The 15,241-nt window shown below is 56.2% G+C and overlaps 9 protein-coding genes across 9 annotated transcripts; 4 read left to right on the top strand and 5 right to left on the bottom strand.

Moving 5' to 3' along the window:
* Positions 1 to 15: 15 nt before the first annotated feature.
* On the bottom strand, positions 16 to 463 carry VTJ04DRAFT_3193 (uncharacterized protein; the record flags this gene model as incomplete). Its single annotated transcript, XM_069361066.1, has 3 exons — positions 16 to 87; positions 256 to 355; positions 435 to 463. 3 exons carry the CDS (start codon positions 461 to 463, stop codon positions 16 to 18), a joined length of 201 nt encoding a protein of 66 aa, XP_069221714.1.
* An 809-nt stretch (positions 464 to 1,272) lies between these two features.
* On the bottom strand, positions 1,273 to 1,870 carry VTJ04DRAFT_3194 (uncharacterized protein; the record flags this gene model as incomplete). The annotated part of the gene is made up of 2 exons (XM_069361067.1): positions 1,273 to 1,692; positions 1,784 to 1,870. The coding sequence occupies 2 exons, from the start codon at positions 1,868 to 1,870 to the stop codon at positions 1,273 to 1,275; spliced, it is 507 nt and encodes a 168-aa protein (XP_069221715.1).
* A 26-nt stretch (positions 1,871 to 1,896) lies between these two features.
* Positions 1,897 to 3,638, bottom strand: VTJ04DRAFT_3195 (uncharacterized protein; the record flags this gene model as incomplete). Its single annotated transcript, XM_069361068.1, has 3 exons — positions 1,897 to 2,197; positions 2,265 to 2,926; positions 2,985 to 3,638. The coding sequence occupies 3 exons, from the start codon at positions 3,636 to 3,638 to the stop codon at positions 1,897 to 1,899; spliced, it is 1,617 nt and encodes a 538-aa protein (XP_069221716.1).
* Positions 3,639 to 3,886: 248 nt separating this feature from the next.
* On the top strand, positions 3,887 to 4,628 carry VTJ04DRAFT_3196 (uncharacterized protein; the record flags this gene model as incomplete). Its single annotated transcript, XM_069361069.1, has 2 exons — positions 3,887 to 4,454; positions 4,528 to 4,628. 2 exons carry the CDS (start codon positions 3,887 to 3,889, stop codon positions 4,626 to 4,628), a joined length of 669 nt encoding a protein of 222 aa, XP_069221717.1.
* Positions 4,629 to 5,082: 454 nt separating this feature from the next.
* Positions 5,083 to 5,930, top strand: VTJ04DRAFT_3197 (mitochondrial 54S ribosomal protein mL54; the record flags this gene model as incomplete). The annotated part of the gene is made up of 2 exons (XM_069361070.1): positions 5,083 to 5,551; positions 5,671 to 5,930. The coding sequence occupies 2 exons, from the start codon at positions 5,083 to 5,085 to the stop codon at positions 5,928 to 5,930; spliced, it is 729 nt and encodes a 242-aa protein (XP_069221718.1).
* Positions 5,931 to 6,412: 482 nt separating this feature from the next.
* Positions 6,413 to 8,023, bottom strand: VTJ04DRAFT_3198 (uncharacterized protein; the record flags this gene model as incomplete). Its single annotated transcript, XM_069361071.1, has 1 exon — positions 6,413 to 8,023. One exon carries the CDS (start codon positions 8,021 to 8,023, stop codon positions 6,413 to 6,415), a length of 1,611 nt encoding a protein of 536 aa, XP_069221719.1.
* Positions 8,024 to 9,376: 1,353 nt separating this feature from the next.
* On the top strand, positions 9,377 to 10,353 carry VTJ04DRAFT_3199 (uncharacterized protein; the record flags this gene model as incomplete). Its single annotated transcript, XM_069361072.1, has 2 exons — positions 9,377 to 9,959; positions 10,019 to 10,353. The coding sequence occupies 2 exons, from the start codon at positions 9,377 to 9,379 to the stop codon at positions 10,351 to 10,353; spliced, it is 918 nt and encodes a 305-aa protein (XP_069221720.1).
* Positions 10,354 to 10,389: 36 nt separating this feature from the next.
* On the top strand, positions 10,390 to 11,064 carry VTJ04DRAFT_3200 (uncharacterized protein; the record flags this gene model as incomplete). The annotated part of the gene is made up of 1 exon (XM_069361075.1): positions 10,390 to 11,064. The coding sequence occupies one exon, from the start codon at positions 10,390 to 10,392 to the stop codon at positions 11,062 to 11,064; it is 675 nt and encodes a 224-aa protein (XP_069221721.1).
* A 347-nt stretch (positions 11,065 to 11,411) lies between these two features.
* VTJ04DRAFT_3201 (uncharacterized protein) lies at positions 11,412 to 13,884 on the bottom strand (the record flags this gene model as incomplete). Its single annotated transcript, XM_069361076.1, has 5 exons — positions 11,412 to 11,689; positions 11,906 to 12,693; positions 12,749 to 13,265; positions 13,332 to 13,651; positions 13,736 to 13,884. 5 exons carry the CDS (start codon positions 13,882 to 13,884, stop codon positions 11,412 to 11,414), a joined length of 2,052 nt encoding a protein of 683 aa, XP_069221722.1.
* Between the last annotated feature and the right edge of the window lie 1,357 nt (positions 13,885 to 15,241).

A 15,241-nucleotide genomic window follows, 5' to 3' on the forward strand; every position in this document is an offset into this window, starting at 1 on the left:
CCTACCTTACCTAGGTTATTGTTGTTGGGTTGCCGGGGCTATTTGGGCACACTCTTGCGGATGGATGCGCTTTTTGGGTTTCTCTATCTTTTATAAGGGGTTTTCAATACCTATCGTTTCTTCTTGGTTCTTGGTCTGTTTGGTCTTTTAATCGTTGCGGATCTTTTTGTTTTCTATTTATCGATCTACGTTTAGGTAGTTTGTTTAATGGGCCATCGCATCCGGATCACTTATGGAGCACAATACCTATCCAACTATTTTGGACATGTGGACGGGAGGGATCCTATTGATATCATCATCATCGTCGTCGTCGTCGTCATCGTCCTCGTCCTCGTCGTCATTGTCGTCGTCGTTGCTGGTACATTCAATCACGCTTGCGCTTCGTATCCGAGTTGGTAAGACGGGCATATCATGGCATGGCGGTACCTACATACACTCTGCTCAGCGTACCTGTTTTGGACATTTTGAGGGGTATTGTTTTTGGATTGGCTTGGGATTCCACTCATGCCTAGCGGGCACCCTTCAGCTGCTCCTCGTGTAGTGATTTGGGATAAGGTATCCAGGCTCTCTGCCTAGGTAGAATAACACTTTACGAGTAGGCAGCTCGCAATAGATAGCATCAGACGGATGGGTTACACGACCTGAACCGGTGTCATGAAAGGGCTCGGCTGATTTGATTGTACCACCTCCGTCATCTTCTCGATGGATGATGCGTCCGTCCACGCAATCACCGGCACTTTCACCTGGTCAAGCACAAGCTGCACTTTGATGGCAGACACTTGAGGTAGATACTCTTGGCTACTAAACGTCCCGTTCATTCTACGGATATGCTCTCTACGCTACTAAAATAGGGCAAGTAGGTCTACCGGCGATTTCCCTGAACCAAACCACCCTGCTCACCCATGGACTCTTATCTCCATGTTGATAGTATCTGCCATGGGGAGAGGGATGCCTTATTGGAGAGAGACGAGGGGTAAGGAAGAACTACTCGGAGGGGAATTAAGTATTCGGGTTTGACTTACCAGGCAAACCTACTCAGACATCGCTAGCGATGATCTCATGGTAGTAAGTCAGCCTTGTGTAAGAGAATCTCTCCCGAGACGCGTCCCTGTAGTTGTTGATGTCGTTGTGGTGTTGTCACCACCCCAACCAAGCCGTCCACGTCGGCTGATCTTGGATGCCGCCAAAAAAGATCAAAAAACGAGATCACACAGGGAGCATGAAAGCCCCCAGAATCGAAGGCACCGACCAAAAACGAAATTATTCTCAAGCTCATCGCAAAGAAAACTTTTGATGTACCGTCCCACAGATATAAACTCGAGAGAGAGAGCCCTCAGAAAACGCCTCACAAACCCTCTGGGTGATAAAAAAGGCCATCGCGGAACGGAAGGCAAGGAAAGCAAACTCCGTCCACCGTCGATGGGTTAAAGCCCACGAGCCCACCAGTAGATTCAAAGGGAAACCCATCATTATCAAGTATATCTCTCCTGCCTCCCGCACCACGTAGAGAGGCGTATGTATGCGTGTATGAAATCCCCCCGTGCGCGCCCACTCGCATCGCTCTCTGAGCTGATGCGTATTAAGGATCAAGGCTGTCAAAGAGCCAAAACAGCCCACGAGTAATGCATCAAAAGCCCTCAGGTGTATCGATGCTTCTTCTCTCTTCCCAAGCAAGAAGAGAGAAGAGCTTGCCTCTCAAAGCCCACGACTCTCATACACCCACATCCCACCTCCCGAAGGAGGAGGATGATGAGGATGAAGGAGTTTGAGTTCAAAAGCCGACAACCCCCAAAGCCCTCAAGCCCTCGGATGGGAAACTGTAAAAGAGCCCTCGATCAGATCCCTCGTGTGCGGCAAATTGGTATCTCATATGTCACGCCGTGTCGCCCCCCTCGTTTAGAAAGTGATTTTCTTGCCCTGGAACCCACTGCCGCCGCGGTTACCACCACCGAAGCCGCCACGGCCACCACCACGTCCACCACCGCCGCGGCCACGAGCACCACCGCGACCACCGCCACGCCCGCCAAAACCGCCACGACCACCGCGACCGCCGCCGTTGCTGTCACGGGGCTTGGCGAAGTCAAGACGGACGGGCCTGCCCGCAAGGTCGCTGCCATTGAGAGCATTGAAAGCAGACTTAGCATCCTCAACCGAGTTGAAGGTCACGTAAGCAAAGCCCTTGGGCCGACCAGAGTCCCTAGAGGCACAGACAGTCAGCGAAACATGTCACGTGGATGGACAGGCAGGCAGGGATTGGAACTCACATGTCGGTTGGGATGCGCAGGCTCTGGACGGGAGCGACCTCATTGAAGAACTTGGAGACAGAGTCCTCATCGACATCGAAGGAGAGGTTGCCGACGAAGAGGGTGTCGCTCTCGGGGCTAATAACGTCACCGTGCTTGCGAGCACGCTCAGCAGCGCGGGCGGCCGGAGCCGCGTCAGTGTTGGGCTTGCCGGCGAAGTCGAGACGCATGTCGCGGCCCTGGAGTTGGGCGCCGTTCTTCTCATTGTAGGCCTTCTCGGCGTTCTCAGGAGTGTCGAAGTCGACGTAACCGAAGCCGCGGGAGCGGCCCGAGTCCTTGTCGGTGACGACGCGAGCGCCCTGGACACCCGCGCAGTTCTGGAACTCCTCGTACAGAGCATTGTCGTCGACGCCCCAGCCGAGGTTGCCGACCCAGAGGGTGGCGCTCTTCTCAGAGGTCTCGCCCTCCGACTTGTTCTTCTTGGTCGAGGCAGCGGCGGCCTCAGGCTCCTCATCGGCCTTCCTCTTCTTGGACTGCTTCTCGGTGACAGCGGGCTTCTCATCGGCGGACTCAGACTCCTCCTCAGACTCGGAGTCAGACTCAGACTCAGAAGAGTCATCGGAGCCAGACTCCTCGTCGGAATCGGACTCGTCAGAGCCAGACTCGCTGGACTCGTCCTCAGACTAAGGAGGGTTAGTTAGCATGTGATACAAACTTGGGTGGTTCGCAAGGAACACGTACGTCAGACTCCTCTGACTCGGACTCCTCCTTCTTAGCCTTGGCCTTGCCGTTGACGACAGCCTTGGCGACCTTAGCAGGCTTAGCCTTCTCCTCCTCCTCCGAGTCAGACTCCGAGTCAGAGTCGGACTCGGACTCGGACGAGTCTGAAGACTCAGAGTCGGAGCCGGCTTTGGCACCGTTGGCCTTCTTGGCCTTGCCGTTGGCAGCAGGCTTGGGGGCGTCGGTCATCTCGACGTCAGAATCGGCGGCGGACTCGCTGTCGGACTCCGACTCCGAGTCCGACTCAGAAGAACCCGAGTCCTCCGAATCGGACTCAGACTCCGACTCGGAATCATCCTTCTTCTTGTTCTTGCCGTTGACGACCTTGACAGCCTTGGCGGGCTTGGCCTTGGTCTTCTCCTCCTCCGACTCAGAAGACTCGGAATCAGACTCGGAGCCAGAGTCGCTGGCCTCCGACTCAGAGTTGGAGGTGCTGGCCTCAGACTCGGACTCGGACTCAGACTCGCTCTCCGACTCGGTCTCGACCTTCTTGGACTTCTTGCTCACAATAGCAGTCTTGTCGGCCTTAGCTTTGGCGGCGGCCTTGACGGGAGCGATGTCCTTGACCGGGGCGCTCTTGGCCTTGACGGCCTTGGTAGATTTGTCCTTGCCCATTGTGGAGGGAATGATGTTTGAGTGAAATTGGTCGGAAGAAAGGAATTATGCGCGATCTTGTAGATGCGCGAGGATGAAAGAGGATGATGGAAGGTGGGAGGAAGAAGGTAAAAAATTGGAAGTGAAGAAAAGGAAGAGCAAGAGGAAGAGGAAGGCGCGCCGCGAAAAGCTCGAAGAGGCTGGTGCAACGCGATAAGGAAATTTGCGTCTTATCTGAAAATTTCAGCGGGGCTCGCGGACGGTGAAAAATGCCAAGCCTGTGGTGGAAAGGGGGGCCAGTGCTTGGCATCAAGCTGTCTGGCGGGAGCTGCGTGGCCTGCAAATTCAGGCACAAACCTCGGAGCTGGGACCCGCTTTCTGATGCCGTGAACTCGCTCAAGCTCCCGCATCGACATCGCATCCTGCCCGCCATCCACCGGTCCGTCTCGGGTGCGCAACACCGACTGCTGGACCAATCTCGACCTAGCGCACCTCTAACCGTCCAGCAAACTCGTCTCCGGCAGGGGCCCTACTGTGACTTGCTTGTGCCGTCTGCACAGAGCATCTTCGAGACCTCTTCAACAACACCACAAACCACCAACCGCCACACAATGCCGACCCCCGAGTCCGAGGCCTTCCTGGCCAAGAAGCCCAAGGTTCCCCCCACCTTTGACGGTGTCGACTACAATGACACGGCTGCCCTCAAGGCGGCGCAGGACGCCATCATCCGCGAGCAATGGGTGCAAGTCATGATGGCGCGGCTTGTGCGGGAGGAGCTGGGCAAGTGCTACTTCCGGGAGGGCGTCAACCACCTGGAGAAGTGCGGTCGGCTGAGGGGTTAGTGGTTATACAATCTTGCCTGAAACTGGGCGCATGGCGCAGAACATGGCATGTGCTAACTCGTGGGTAGAGCGGTACCTCGAGCTGCTTAAGACGGCGAGGGTCAGGGGCTATTTGTTCCAGCAGCAAAACTACATTACGAAGCAGAACGAGCAGCCGCAGCAAAAATGATTGCCTTGCTGGGAGGGGATATGGAGCATGGAGCAGTGCCGGGCTGGACGCAGGGCCATGGAGAGGGATTGCGTCCTGGAATGAGGTTGGGCTTGGTTTATGTCACGGATCATGAGGGGTGGGGAATTGTACATACAATACAAACAATTGAAACATGGGAACTAAACAAAACTCTGACGCAACATTTGAAGTGTAGAATTTTATCGTAAAATGTGATTATTTGTTGTGGTAGTTATGATATGTTGTTGGACGTCGTCCCCTCACCTCGATGCGGGCGTCCGTGGGCCGATATCAACGGGGAAGTTGCACATTTGGTCAATCCCGGCCGCCGTAGAAATTTTTGGACCGACGGGACCAACCTTGAACCGACCCGCACCTCAACCTCAACTTCGGCCCTTGCAGCGCAACAACATCTCACTTACCTCACGTATCACACATTTCCTGCGCCAACACCATGATCTGCCGAACCTGTCTCCGGCGAGTCGCTGGGGCTGCAGCCCGGCCGATCGCCGCCCATCCGCTGTCGCGAACCCCCGCACTCCTCCAAATATCAACCACCACCGCTGTCCCGACAACACCAACACTAACAACCCGCTGCTTCACCACCACCTCCTCGCCAGCCAATGCCGCCCCTGCCGCCGCCGAAGCAACCGCCACAACCAGCTCCGCCGGCACACCACCCAACCTGACCCCTCTCACAGGCTCCGAGGCCAGCAAGGACCAGCAACAGCAGGCGCAACAACAACGGCCCCTCTCCTCTTGCCCCGCCGGCACTGTGCTCACCGGACTCAATTACTTCAAGGGCAAATCCGACCCTGTTGCGCTTCCCGACGAGGAGTACCCGGAGTGGTTGTGGCGGTGCCTGGAGGTGCAGAAGAAGACGGACGAGTCTGCGGACGGCGCTGAAGTGGGCGACGAGTTTTGTGCGTTTCTTCCCTCCCCCTCTCCCCCCTCCGTTGACCCCTCTCATGGACGGCCAGCCCTAGGGCACTTTGGTCAATTTTTGCAACAGCTTGTTACTAACATCCCCTTCCCTCAACAGCCAAATCCAAAAAACAGCGCCGCCTCGCAGCCAAGCGCCAGCGCGCCCTCGAGGCACGTATGCTCGCCACGGGCGATCTCGAGGCGCTCGTCCCCAAGGTTCCCCTGCAGAAACAGTCGGTCAACCTGCCCGCGCCCGAGAAGCCGGGCGACGTGCAGCAAGCGCTGACGGCGCACGACGCGCGCGAGGAGCTGCGCAAGGCCATGCGCAAGGAGCGGAGGGCCAAGATCAAGGAGAGCAACTACCTCAAGGCAATGTAAATGGGTTGGTGATGTCGGTGGGGGGAGGGAATATGGAGGGCGTTGGGGTGTCGGCGGGAGAGAGTGGATGGGTTTATCTGCAGGACATGCTGATACCTATGGTGGTTCTCGCTGGTGAATTATGCTGTTTGGCTGAGGAAAGAGGTCATGGATGGACGAGAGCCTACCTCACATAGACCACGGCATGTAGACGTGTGTACAACACCTTGTATTGTATGTACCCCGGGATCATATCAACGGCGGAAATGCCTCCGGACTGAAAGAATATTCAGCCCTGTCCATGATTCATTTTCAACCTATTATTACCTAACCACATGCAATCCCATGCCCCAGTTTAGATGAACGCTGCTCCTTGTTTCCATAAACGCCATGAGTGTAATGATGTCCCATCCTTGACTCGTCAAGCACACTTCAAGCCTCTTTCCCCTCTGCTCAAGGAGGGGGAAAAACGAAACGAAACGAACGCAGGCGAAAAAGATCCATCAGTCCTCCTCCGTCTCCCCAATGGCCGACATCTTGAGCAAAATCTCCGACTTGACATTCCGGATATTCCCCTCCAAGCGCTTCCGCATAATGGGCTGCTGGCTCGCCGCCAGCTGTTCCTCGTACGATTTGAGCTGCTTCTTGAGCGCGGCGATCTGGTTCCGTATCGCCGCCACCGTTTCATCCTCGTCGCCCTCCTCGCCGTCGTCCTCTTCATCGTCCTCGTCTTCATCCTCGTCATCCCCGTCCTCTTCGGATTGCTGTTGCTCCTCCTCGCCCTCCGCCTCGGCACCGGCGGCATCGTCCCCGTCGGCTTGCGGCGCGGGAGTGTTGGCGGTGGCGGTGCCCGGGGTGATGCCGTCGATGCCGCCAAAGGCGCCGGGCGTGTCGACCATGGGGGTTTCCGCGGTCTCGAGGAACTCGGCCTCGAGGGCGGCGTCGTCGAGTTCGAGCTCTTCCTCGTCTTCCTCCGCCGCTTGGCTGTTGGCAGCAGCAGCAGAAGCTGTGGCGTTGCCAAAGTAATCGTCCGCCTCGCCCTCGGCGTCTTCGTCTTCCTCTTCTTCCTCGTCTTCTTCGTCCACCGTGTTTTGCCGCTGGCGGTTATCGATCCACTCGATTCTGGTGCTCACAGCCTCGCGGTCGGCCGCCAGCAAGCGCTCCACCTCAGCCTCCTTGTTCTTGATCTCGAGCTTGCTCAGGCGCTTGCGGAAGCGGCGGTTGCGGGCGTCGTGCATGGGCGGGGTGATGCCGTGCGGCCAGCGGTGTCCGTGCTCGACGGCCTTGGGGGGCGGGGCGGTTTTGGCTTCTTCCTCGTTCTGCACGGGCGCGAAGACGAGGAGCATTTGGCAGATGTCGGCGGATTTGACCATGGATTTCTTGTCCCAGGTCTTCATGCCCTCGGTGATGGTCGGCAGGTCGAGCAGGATAGCGGCGTACATCTGCCCCTTGACGGTCAGGGCAGCGCGGCGCCCTTCTTCGTCGAGCCATTTTAACTGGATGTCGGCGCCGCCTTGGGAGACGGGCACGCCGATCAACCGGGCGTTGATCATCTGGCGGATGTATTCGCAGTGCTCGCCGGGCAGCATGCGGAAGAGGAACTGCTCCTCGATGACCGGGTCGACTTCCCGGTCCTCGGCTTCCGAATCGTAGCCCTCGCCAGGGGGTTTGTGGGGGATGCGTCCGACGGGCTTCACTTTGAGAGTGGGTTGCCGTACAAGGCCCGGCGTGGCCGGCTTCAGTGTGATCTTTGTCTTCTTTGCCTGGTGCTGAGCACCGTCTGCGGCCGAGGCAGTGGCGGTGCCGTCTTCTTCGGGCTCGTCCCTGGCTCGTTTCTTTGCCGTTGGCTTGGAGATCCTCCCGGACTTGGTCTGCGGGGGCGAGTCGACTACCGGGCCGTCGGTGACGGAAGGTCGAGGCGGGACTCCGTCGGCAGGTGTCTGAGGCTGCGACTTGGAGACAAGCTTAATCTTGGGAATACCCTGGGACGGTGTGGCAGGAGATGCTGTCTGGAAGGAGGCGGGGAGGATGGTGGATGAGCCGGTGCTGCTGCTCATGATCTTGAGACTCGGGAGCCGCTTGAGCGGTGGTGGTTGGGACGGCGGTGGATCCATCTTGGTCGTTGGTCCGAATAAAAGCGAACGTCTCGAGGGTCCTTTGGTATTTGGAAAGGGAAAGAGCCGTCTGGGTGAAGATGACGTTGATGTGTTGTCAAAGTGGGAAAGTGTCTGATTTGGGAGTCGCAAAAGGTGGAAGTTCTGCTGGGAAATGGAGGTCGCCAGCTGGCAGGACTGGCCGAAACTCGACGTGAAATGGGACGACGAAGGTCCTACGGAGTTGAGAACAGATAGGCGACCGAAATCAAAGCTGGATTGGTTCCGCAAACAGGGCGATTCACAGAGAATATCCCAGCCGCATGACCAAGCTGGTGGCGCCAGAGTTGAGGTTGAAGCTCTTGATGCGAAGCCCAGAAATGCGACGCGATGCGCCTGCGGCTTGGATGACGGACACGGCAGAAAGCTCTTGGCAGTGGGCCTGGATCGCCGGCCAGAGGCGCGCTGTGGGGAACGGGCAGGGGTCGTGGCTGGGGTTTTGCTCCAAGGGTTAGGGTTCCGAGCATCGAGCTCAACAGCTCACCGCGCCGAAATCTGGGCGAGAGACTGTACTTAAGTATCCAGATTTCAGGGCTCTGAAATTGTGGTGAGCGCAGGCCTATTCAACTCGGGAACAATAGGGGCGCCCAAACCATACGAGAATTGTCTATTCCCCAACTTTGGTCTATTGTAGTATTGTAATCTGTGTTATTATTGAGTTTTATCTAATTTTCTTCTTCTTGTTTTACCTATTTTTTGTTTTTGCATACCTCTCCATCCTTCTTTCTCTCTCTTTCGTCAAGTCCATCATTGCCGATTTCTCTGTCTGAGCCGGGCTGCTTCTTGTCCAGGCCCCGGAGTGAAAGACCGACCCACTTCTCGCAGCGCGCAACTCAACTGAACCGCAACAACACCACGAACACTGGGCTAGCAACCTGAGGCCCGGGTCAAGACCACCAAGTCCCTACCAGAGGTGAGCACTGGACGCAGTGCTGGGGCATACCGCACCTTACACCTGTTCCTTCGTCATGGGATGAGGTTGCAGCTGCTCACCCGCGAGTTGCACACATCAGGCTGACTGGTGACGCGAGAGTGTCAGGGAACATTGAGTCCAAGAAGAGGGCCCAGTTCCCATCTCTTGTGTTCAGGCGACTACTCGTACAGTCGAACACCTGTGCTTCCGGTTCCCTTCCCTTTCTGTGACGCTCCCTCCAAAGAACCGACACTTTCCACTCGGCTCGCCAGGACTACGGGTACAAGAAGAACGGAACCAGCCTTGCTCTCATTCATCCGCCATCACACGAAACTTATACCCGCCAGCTCCGTCTCACTCTCACCTCCACATCGTCACGACATTCGCGACACACTAGCAACATGACGCCACCTCCGCCCTTATTCCATGCCTTTCTCAGGCCTGCGGTGCTCCAGATCCTCCGTGCTGCCGGATTTCATGGCGCCAGGACATCAGTGCTGGATTCCATCACCGATCTCGCTGCCCGTTACTTCCTGCACCTCTGTCAGTTGACAGCTCTCTACGCCACTCACAACAGTAACGGCATCATTCTCGATGACGAAGCCCTTGCCTTTGACTTCGAGCTCGGTGGCTCAGTCGGTCTGCCGTCCAGCCTGCCCGCCGCCAATGGTGACACCACGACGGCCACCAACGGCGACGGCGCTCGCTCACTGCCAACTCCGCCTCCCCAGTCTTCCCAACGTTCGTCACACACCGCCATCCTCAATCCGCCCGTGCCAACGCCAACCATCGTCGATGTGCGCATGGCCCTACAACGGGTGGGAGCACTGCTACCCGAGAAACTACCCTCAGAGCAGGCGTATCTGGGCGAGGAGGACATGCGCGGCGTCGATGCATTCATCGCCTGGGCGATGGGCCCAGTCAACCGCGAGATTAAGAGGATCGCGCTTGATGGCAACGATGAGGCTACCGATTATCTGGATGGTGGGTTTCATCTCGTCTGACTTTTTGTCTCATGTTCATTCGCTAACCCACCATCACAGCTCTCAAAAAGAAACACAGCAAAAACGACGACGACTCCAAGTACCTTGGCACGTTACTTGGTCGCAGTATAGATCATGGCGATGTGATAGTTGAAGGCGGCGAGTTTCCGAGCATCGCCGCCTGGGAGGAACAGCAGCGGTTAGCGGCGCAAATGCCGACACCGCCACCCCCTTCACCAGGGCAACTCCTACGACAACAGCAATCACAACCAGGGACCAACGACAACGACGGCGACGCAGCCGAGGTGGACCCCAACGACTCCCGGCCCGCTAGCTCCGGGTTGAGCTCCGTCGGGGACCGCCTCAGCCTCGCTGGGGAGATGGATCTGTCTTAGAAAGACCCAGGTCAGAATACTCCGCGGCGTATCAGAATGAAGAAAGCTGTACGGTTTGTGAATCGGAATGCAAATGGAGAGTTGGAGATCCACCATACGACTTCTTCTCCTGAGCAACTTGAGCAAGAGGATGAGGTTCGTCACTCCGACGGTCAAGACTATGACGACATTGCTTCCGATCCAGATTCTGTTGCTGTTTCCGAGGAAGTGGACACAGACATGGACATGGAGACGGACATGGAAGTGGGTACGGAGATGGATATCGACGAGGCAGACATTGGCGACGGCGACGATGAGGAGATGGACGACATCGCCGAGATGGATGAGCCTCAGTCCTTGACTGCAAACACACCCACCACCTCCACCGCTACCACCGCTGCTGCCACGAAATTTGCTTCTCCCATCGCCGAACCTTCTCCACCGCCACCCTCACCACCACCTGTGCAACCGCTGCCACCACCACAAGAACCTAAATCGACAAGAAAGACAAAGAAGAAGCAGCAACAGGACTACCCGCAGCAGCATCAGCCCAAAACCCAGCAGAAGAAGACTTTGCGACATCACAACCATCAGCAGAACAACCACAACCACAACCTTCGGAACCGTGCGAATCCCGACCCCGTGGTCCGCCAAACCCGGCGGAAAGCCTACATCCAAGAGAAGGTGAACGGGGGGATCAAGACCAAGGAGACAGGAGGAGGAGCATCATAGTTGGCTATTGCAATGATATTCAATATCGGGGGCGTTCACGGCGCGGGAGTTGTTCGCTGGACCACTTTCGGTATGAAGGATTGCTACCCAGGCCGTTGGTAATTTTAGTTAGACTCTAGAGCGAGGAGAGGGTGATCAGCGCCCTCGAGATTATGAGAGGAGGAGGATCGGGAAGAGAAGGAGAGAGGGCACTGGTGAGAGAAATCAACATAGTAACATAAACGAGCACAAGCGTAGTATATTTTCATACCGCCATTATTTGAACTCCTGACCCAAACCCATCGAAGTCACCACCTCCTCTTCAATACATCACCATTTCTATTCCAATCCCCACCATAAAACTCACATTACCTCCCAATCTCCTTTCCCTCACTAACCCTATCCAAATTAAACGCCGCACTGATCAAGGCCAAATGACTAAACGCTTGGGGTGTGTTCCCCAGCTGCTCGCCGCCGCGCGAGATCTCTTCGGAGAACATCATGAGGTGGTTGGAGAAGCCGAGCATGTTCTCGAAGAGGTTGATGGCGCGCACCAGGTACCGCGGCTCGTAGACGGCGGCGCGGGTCATGGCCTCGACGAGCCAAAAGGTGCACATGCTGAAGGCGCCCTCGCGACCGCCTACGCCTGAGGGAGCGGAAACGGAGGATCGCTTCGCGTCAGCAGAAGCAGTAGTGGTAGTAGAATGGCGACGGGTAAGAGCAGTAGGTGAAGAAGGAGAGGCGGCAGGAGATGGGGGTCCAGTGTCAGCCATTTGGACCATGAGGGAAAAAAAGGGGGGAGGGGGGAAACAAAAGCCGCGGGAGAAAGAGGAGGAGAGTGATGCGCGAGATGGGTACTTACCGTCTTCTGCCACGTTTGTGTCGTAGCGATAAACCAGCCCCGTGCTGGTCAACCCGCCCTTGTCGGGGGGCAGCATGATGCGGTCCATGGTGCTGAGGAAGCGGGGGTCGTTGGGGGCGATGAAGAAAACGAGCGGGGCGATGAGGACGGAGGCGTCCAGCACGTTGCGGCTCTCGTAGCTCTGGACAAAGCAGCGCATCTCGTTGTTCCACGAGCGCTCCATGATCTCCTCGTACAGCGAGTCCCGCGCGGCGAGCCAGCGTTGGCGGTTCGGGCAGGGGAAGTTTCGCTTGTCTGCCAGGCGCAGGCCTCGGTCGAACGCCACCCAGAGCATGATCTTGCTGTAGGTGAAGTTTTGTTTGTTGTTGCGAACTTCCCAGATGGACATGTCCGGCTCGTGCATGATGGTGAGGACGTAGTCGAGCATGTTCCTCACTGATACCCACAGATCCCAGTGGATTGGCTTGCCGTACTTGTTGTAGAGGTAGATGGCATCCATGAGCTCGCCGTAGATGTCGAATTGCTGGTGGGAAGCCGCGCCGTTTCCGATGCGCACGGGTTTGCTACCCCGGTAACCGTCGAGGTGATGTAGCTCGCGCTCCGGGATATCGGTTTCGCCGCGGATAGTGAACATGATCGGCAAGCCACCGTCAGCGAGACGGGATTTCATGAAGCGCTCGCTGATGAAGCCCATGTAGGCGTCGGCCTCCTCGGAAAAGCCCAAGCGTAACAGAATGTAGATGGTGAAACTGGCATCGCGGACCCAGGAAAAGCGATAGTCCCAGTTTCTGACCGGACAGTGGTTAGCTTCGGGTCGCGCCATACATAACAGACAGAACTTACCGGACGCCTCCAATATCCTCAGGGATGGAAAAGGTCGGAGCAGCAATGATGGCACCCGTAGGTTCGTACGTCATTAGCTTCAGGATCATGAGGCTGCGCGACACAACTTCCCTCCAGCGACCTTTGTACTTGCTGCGGGAAATCCAGTTGTACCAGAACGTTTGGGTGTCATGTTGCTGAGTGTCGAGAACCGCCGTAGTGATGTTCGGGGTGATGTGGTTCTCGATGTCGTTGCGCAAGACAAAAGACACAGCTTGGCCCTCGCGGATGTCGATTTGGGCTACGATGCCTTCGCCGAGCATCCCGGGGCGGGAGGCCTTCTCAAACTTGACGACGGGCCAGGTTTGGTCGCCCTCCTCATCACCTCGGTCGATGGTGACGTCGAGCTGGAGCTTGACACTACTGCTGTGGAACGTAGCAGTCTTGCTCTGCGTGCTGTGTGGGAGGCCTTCTTTCTGGAGGATGGTGGTGGTATGAGGCTCCATGGCATAGTTGAAGGCCGGGAATATCTCGACATCTGGGGCTACGTTAGCTATACTTGCATGTTCTTCTGGGACTGCGTGAGTGGCGTGTCAAGCCTTACTAAGGTGCATTCGTCCACGGATACACTCTACGCGGCGGACCAGCCAGCGTTTGAGTTCCTCTTGGACGAGAGTCATCTCACGGTAGGCGCCCTGTTTGGGCCCTTTGGAGAGCACTTTGGCGCTCTTGGGACGGGGAAAGAAGTCAACAACATCTACAACACCGTCCTCGTGGATGTAGCGGGTCTGCAGGATGTTGGAGGAGGGCAAGTACTGCTGCTTCGTGGTGCAATTGAGATGAGCGGCAGGTTGGATAGCGAAGTGACCCCCTTTGTCTTTGTCGAGGAGACGGCAGAAAACAGAGGGTGAATCAAACTCTGGCCTGGTGAGAGACAAGAGGAGCAAAAGGGTGAGTAGTCAGCTACTGGGGGTCACCCTTTCGAGCGGAGGGAACGGCACAACATACCAGCACATGAAGTCGATGCTCCCGTCCATTCCGACCAGGGCACAGGTCCTCATGTTGCCAATGAGGCCATAGTCTTCTATGGGCAGGTAACCAGTCCCGTGTCTCCGGGAATGGCTGCCGTTTTCATTGGGTTTGGGGTAGTTGGTCATGATGATTGTAAGTGCTCGTGAGAGCCTGTCGTCCGGGTTCCGGGCTTGAAGCGGTGCAGGAGTGACAAAGGTGAAATGATGATATTGAGCTTGCAGATCAGCTGTAATAACCCTTTGATAAGATTACGAGGAAGATGCTGGGGTCACTGAGAGGTACCTGAGCCAGGCTAGCACGATCATGAACTGGGAGACGAATGGAGGGGAGAGGGGCGCAAGCTCGAGGTCAAGGAGACCTATGACGTAACAGAGCAGGTCCAGCAAGTTTCCTGAAGCAATCGACACTTCTGGGAGAAGCGAGACAGGAGAGAGAATAGCGGGGAAACCAAAGTTGATATAGATTCAAGATTCACTCGCAACATACAAAATCACGAGCCCGGACAGGAGAGCCTCGCATCACCCCGCATTCCATTCACATCTGCGTTGCCTTGAGTCCGGGATTGGAAGGGAGCTGGTATGGTGGTCGAGATGCATGCTTGGTTGGATAGATGCGAGATGCACGAGTCAGCCACCTACATCCGCGGGGGCCGCGCCCATTCAAAGTTGAAGGTTTGTAAGCTGGAGGTTGAGGTGTTTGGAAGATGGGAGAGGATGCATGTGGAACATGGTGCTCGATGGAGCTCGAGAGGTGGTTGCAAGAAGCATGTGGAATACCGACAAGCTGTTCAGTGCGGTCTATTTCTGCAATGGTTAGCAGCATCTCCAAACTCTTCTATTATTTATTTTGCTTGAATTTTTCTGCCTGATAGAGGAGATCAATGACGCCGAGCACTTTCCGCCTTTCAAAACAGCTGTCGTCCGAACAGGAGGGTTTGGGAGTGCTTGGGATCGACGGGGACACTTGCCTCGATTCCTCGAAACCGGAACAACAGGGCATTGTTCCCGCATTGCATGTCTCGGCTCTTTCCCCTGCACTCGTGTCCTTTGTCATCCTCAGGTCCCGATCTGTCACCCAATCTTTGTGCGCATAGGCTCCATCTCTTCCGACATCCCGCTATCCCGCTGTTCTGTCCTATCGGATGTACCTTACATAGGTAGGTATGTATGTACAAGACACAGGGTTTTCTTCAAGGCAAAGGCATTCGCCGCTGTGCACGGGTCCAGGAACACAACAGCCACGGGCGCTTACACATCACCCGGCGCTGTTGAAACCCAGAATAGAGATGGAAGGCCGGACGTGCACACACACTTATGCTTCTCATTCTCAATGCTAGTCCATACCATTTGACAAGACAAAAGATGAGATGATGGATTTTTGGTTCGATCCCCATTTCGGGAATGCCAACCCGTCATCTTGAGAAGTGGGTTGCCAGCGTTTCGCCTCATGTAACCAAGCTTGTCTCTGATGACCATTGCCACG

Source organism: Mycothermus thermophilus (genome assembly GCF_041956435.1).
Source record: "Mycothermus thermophilus strain CBS 625.91 unplaced genomic scaffold VTJ04scaffold_2, whole genome shotgun sequence".
NCBI lineage: Eukaryota > Fungi > Ascomycota > Sordariomycetes > Sordariales > Chaetomiaceae > Mycothermus > Mycothermus thermophilus.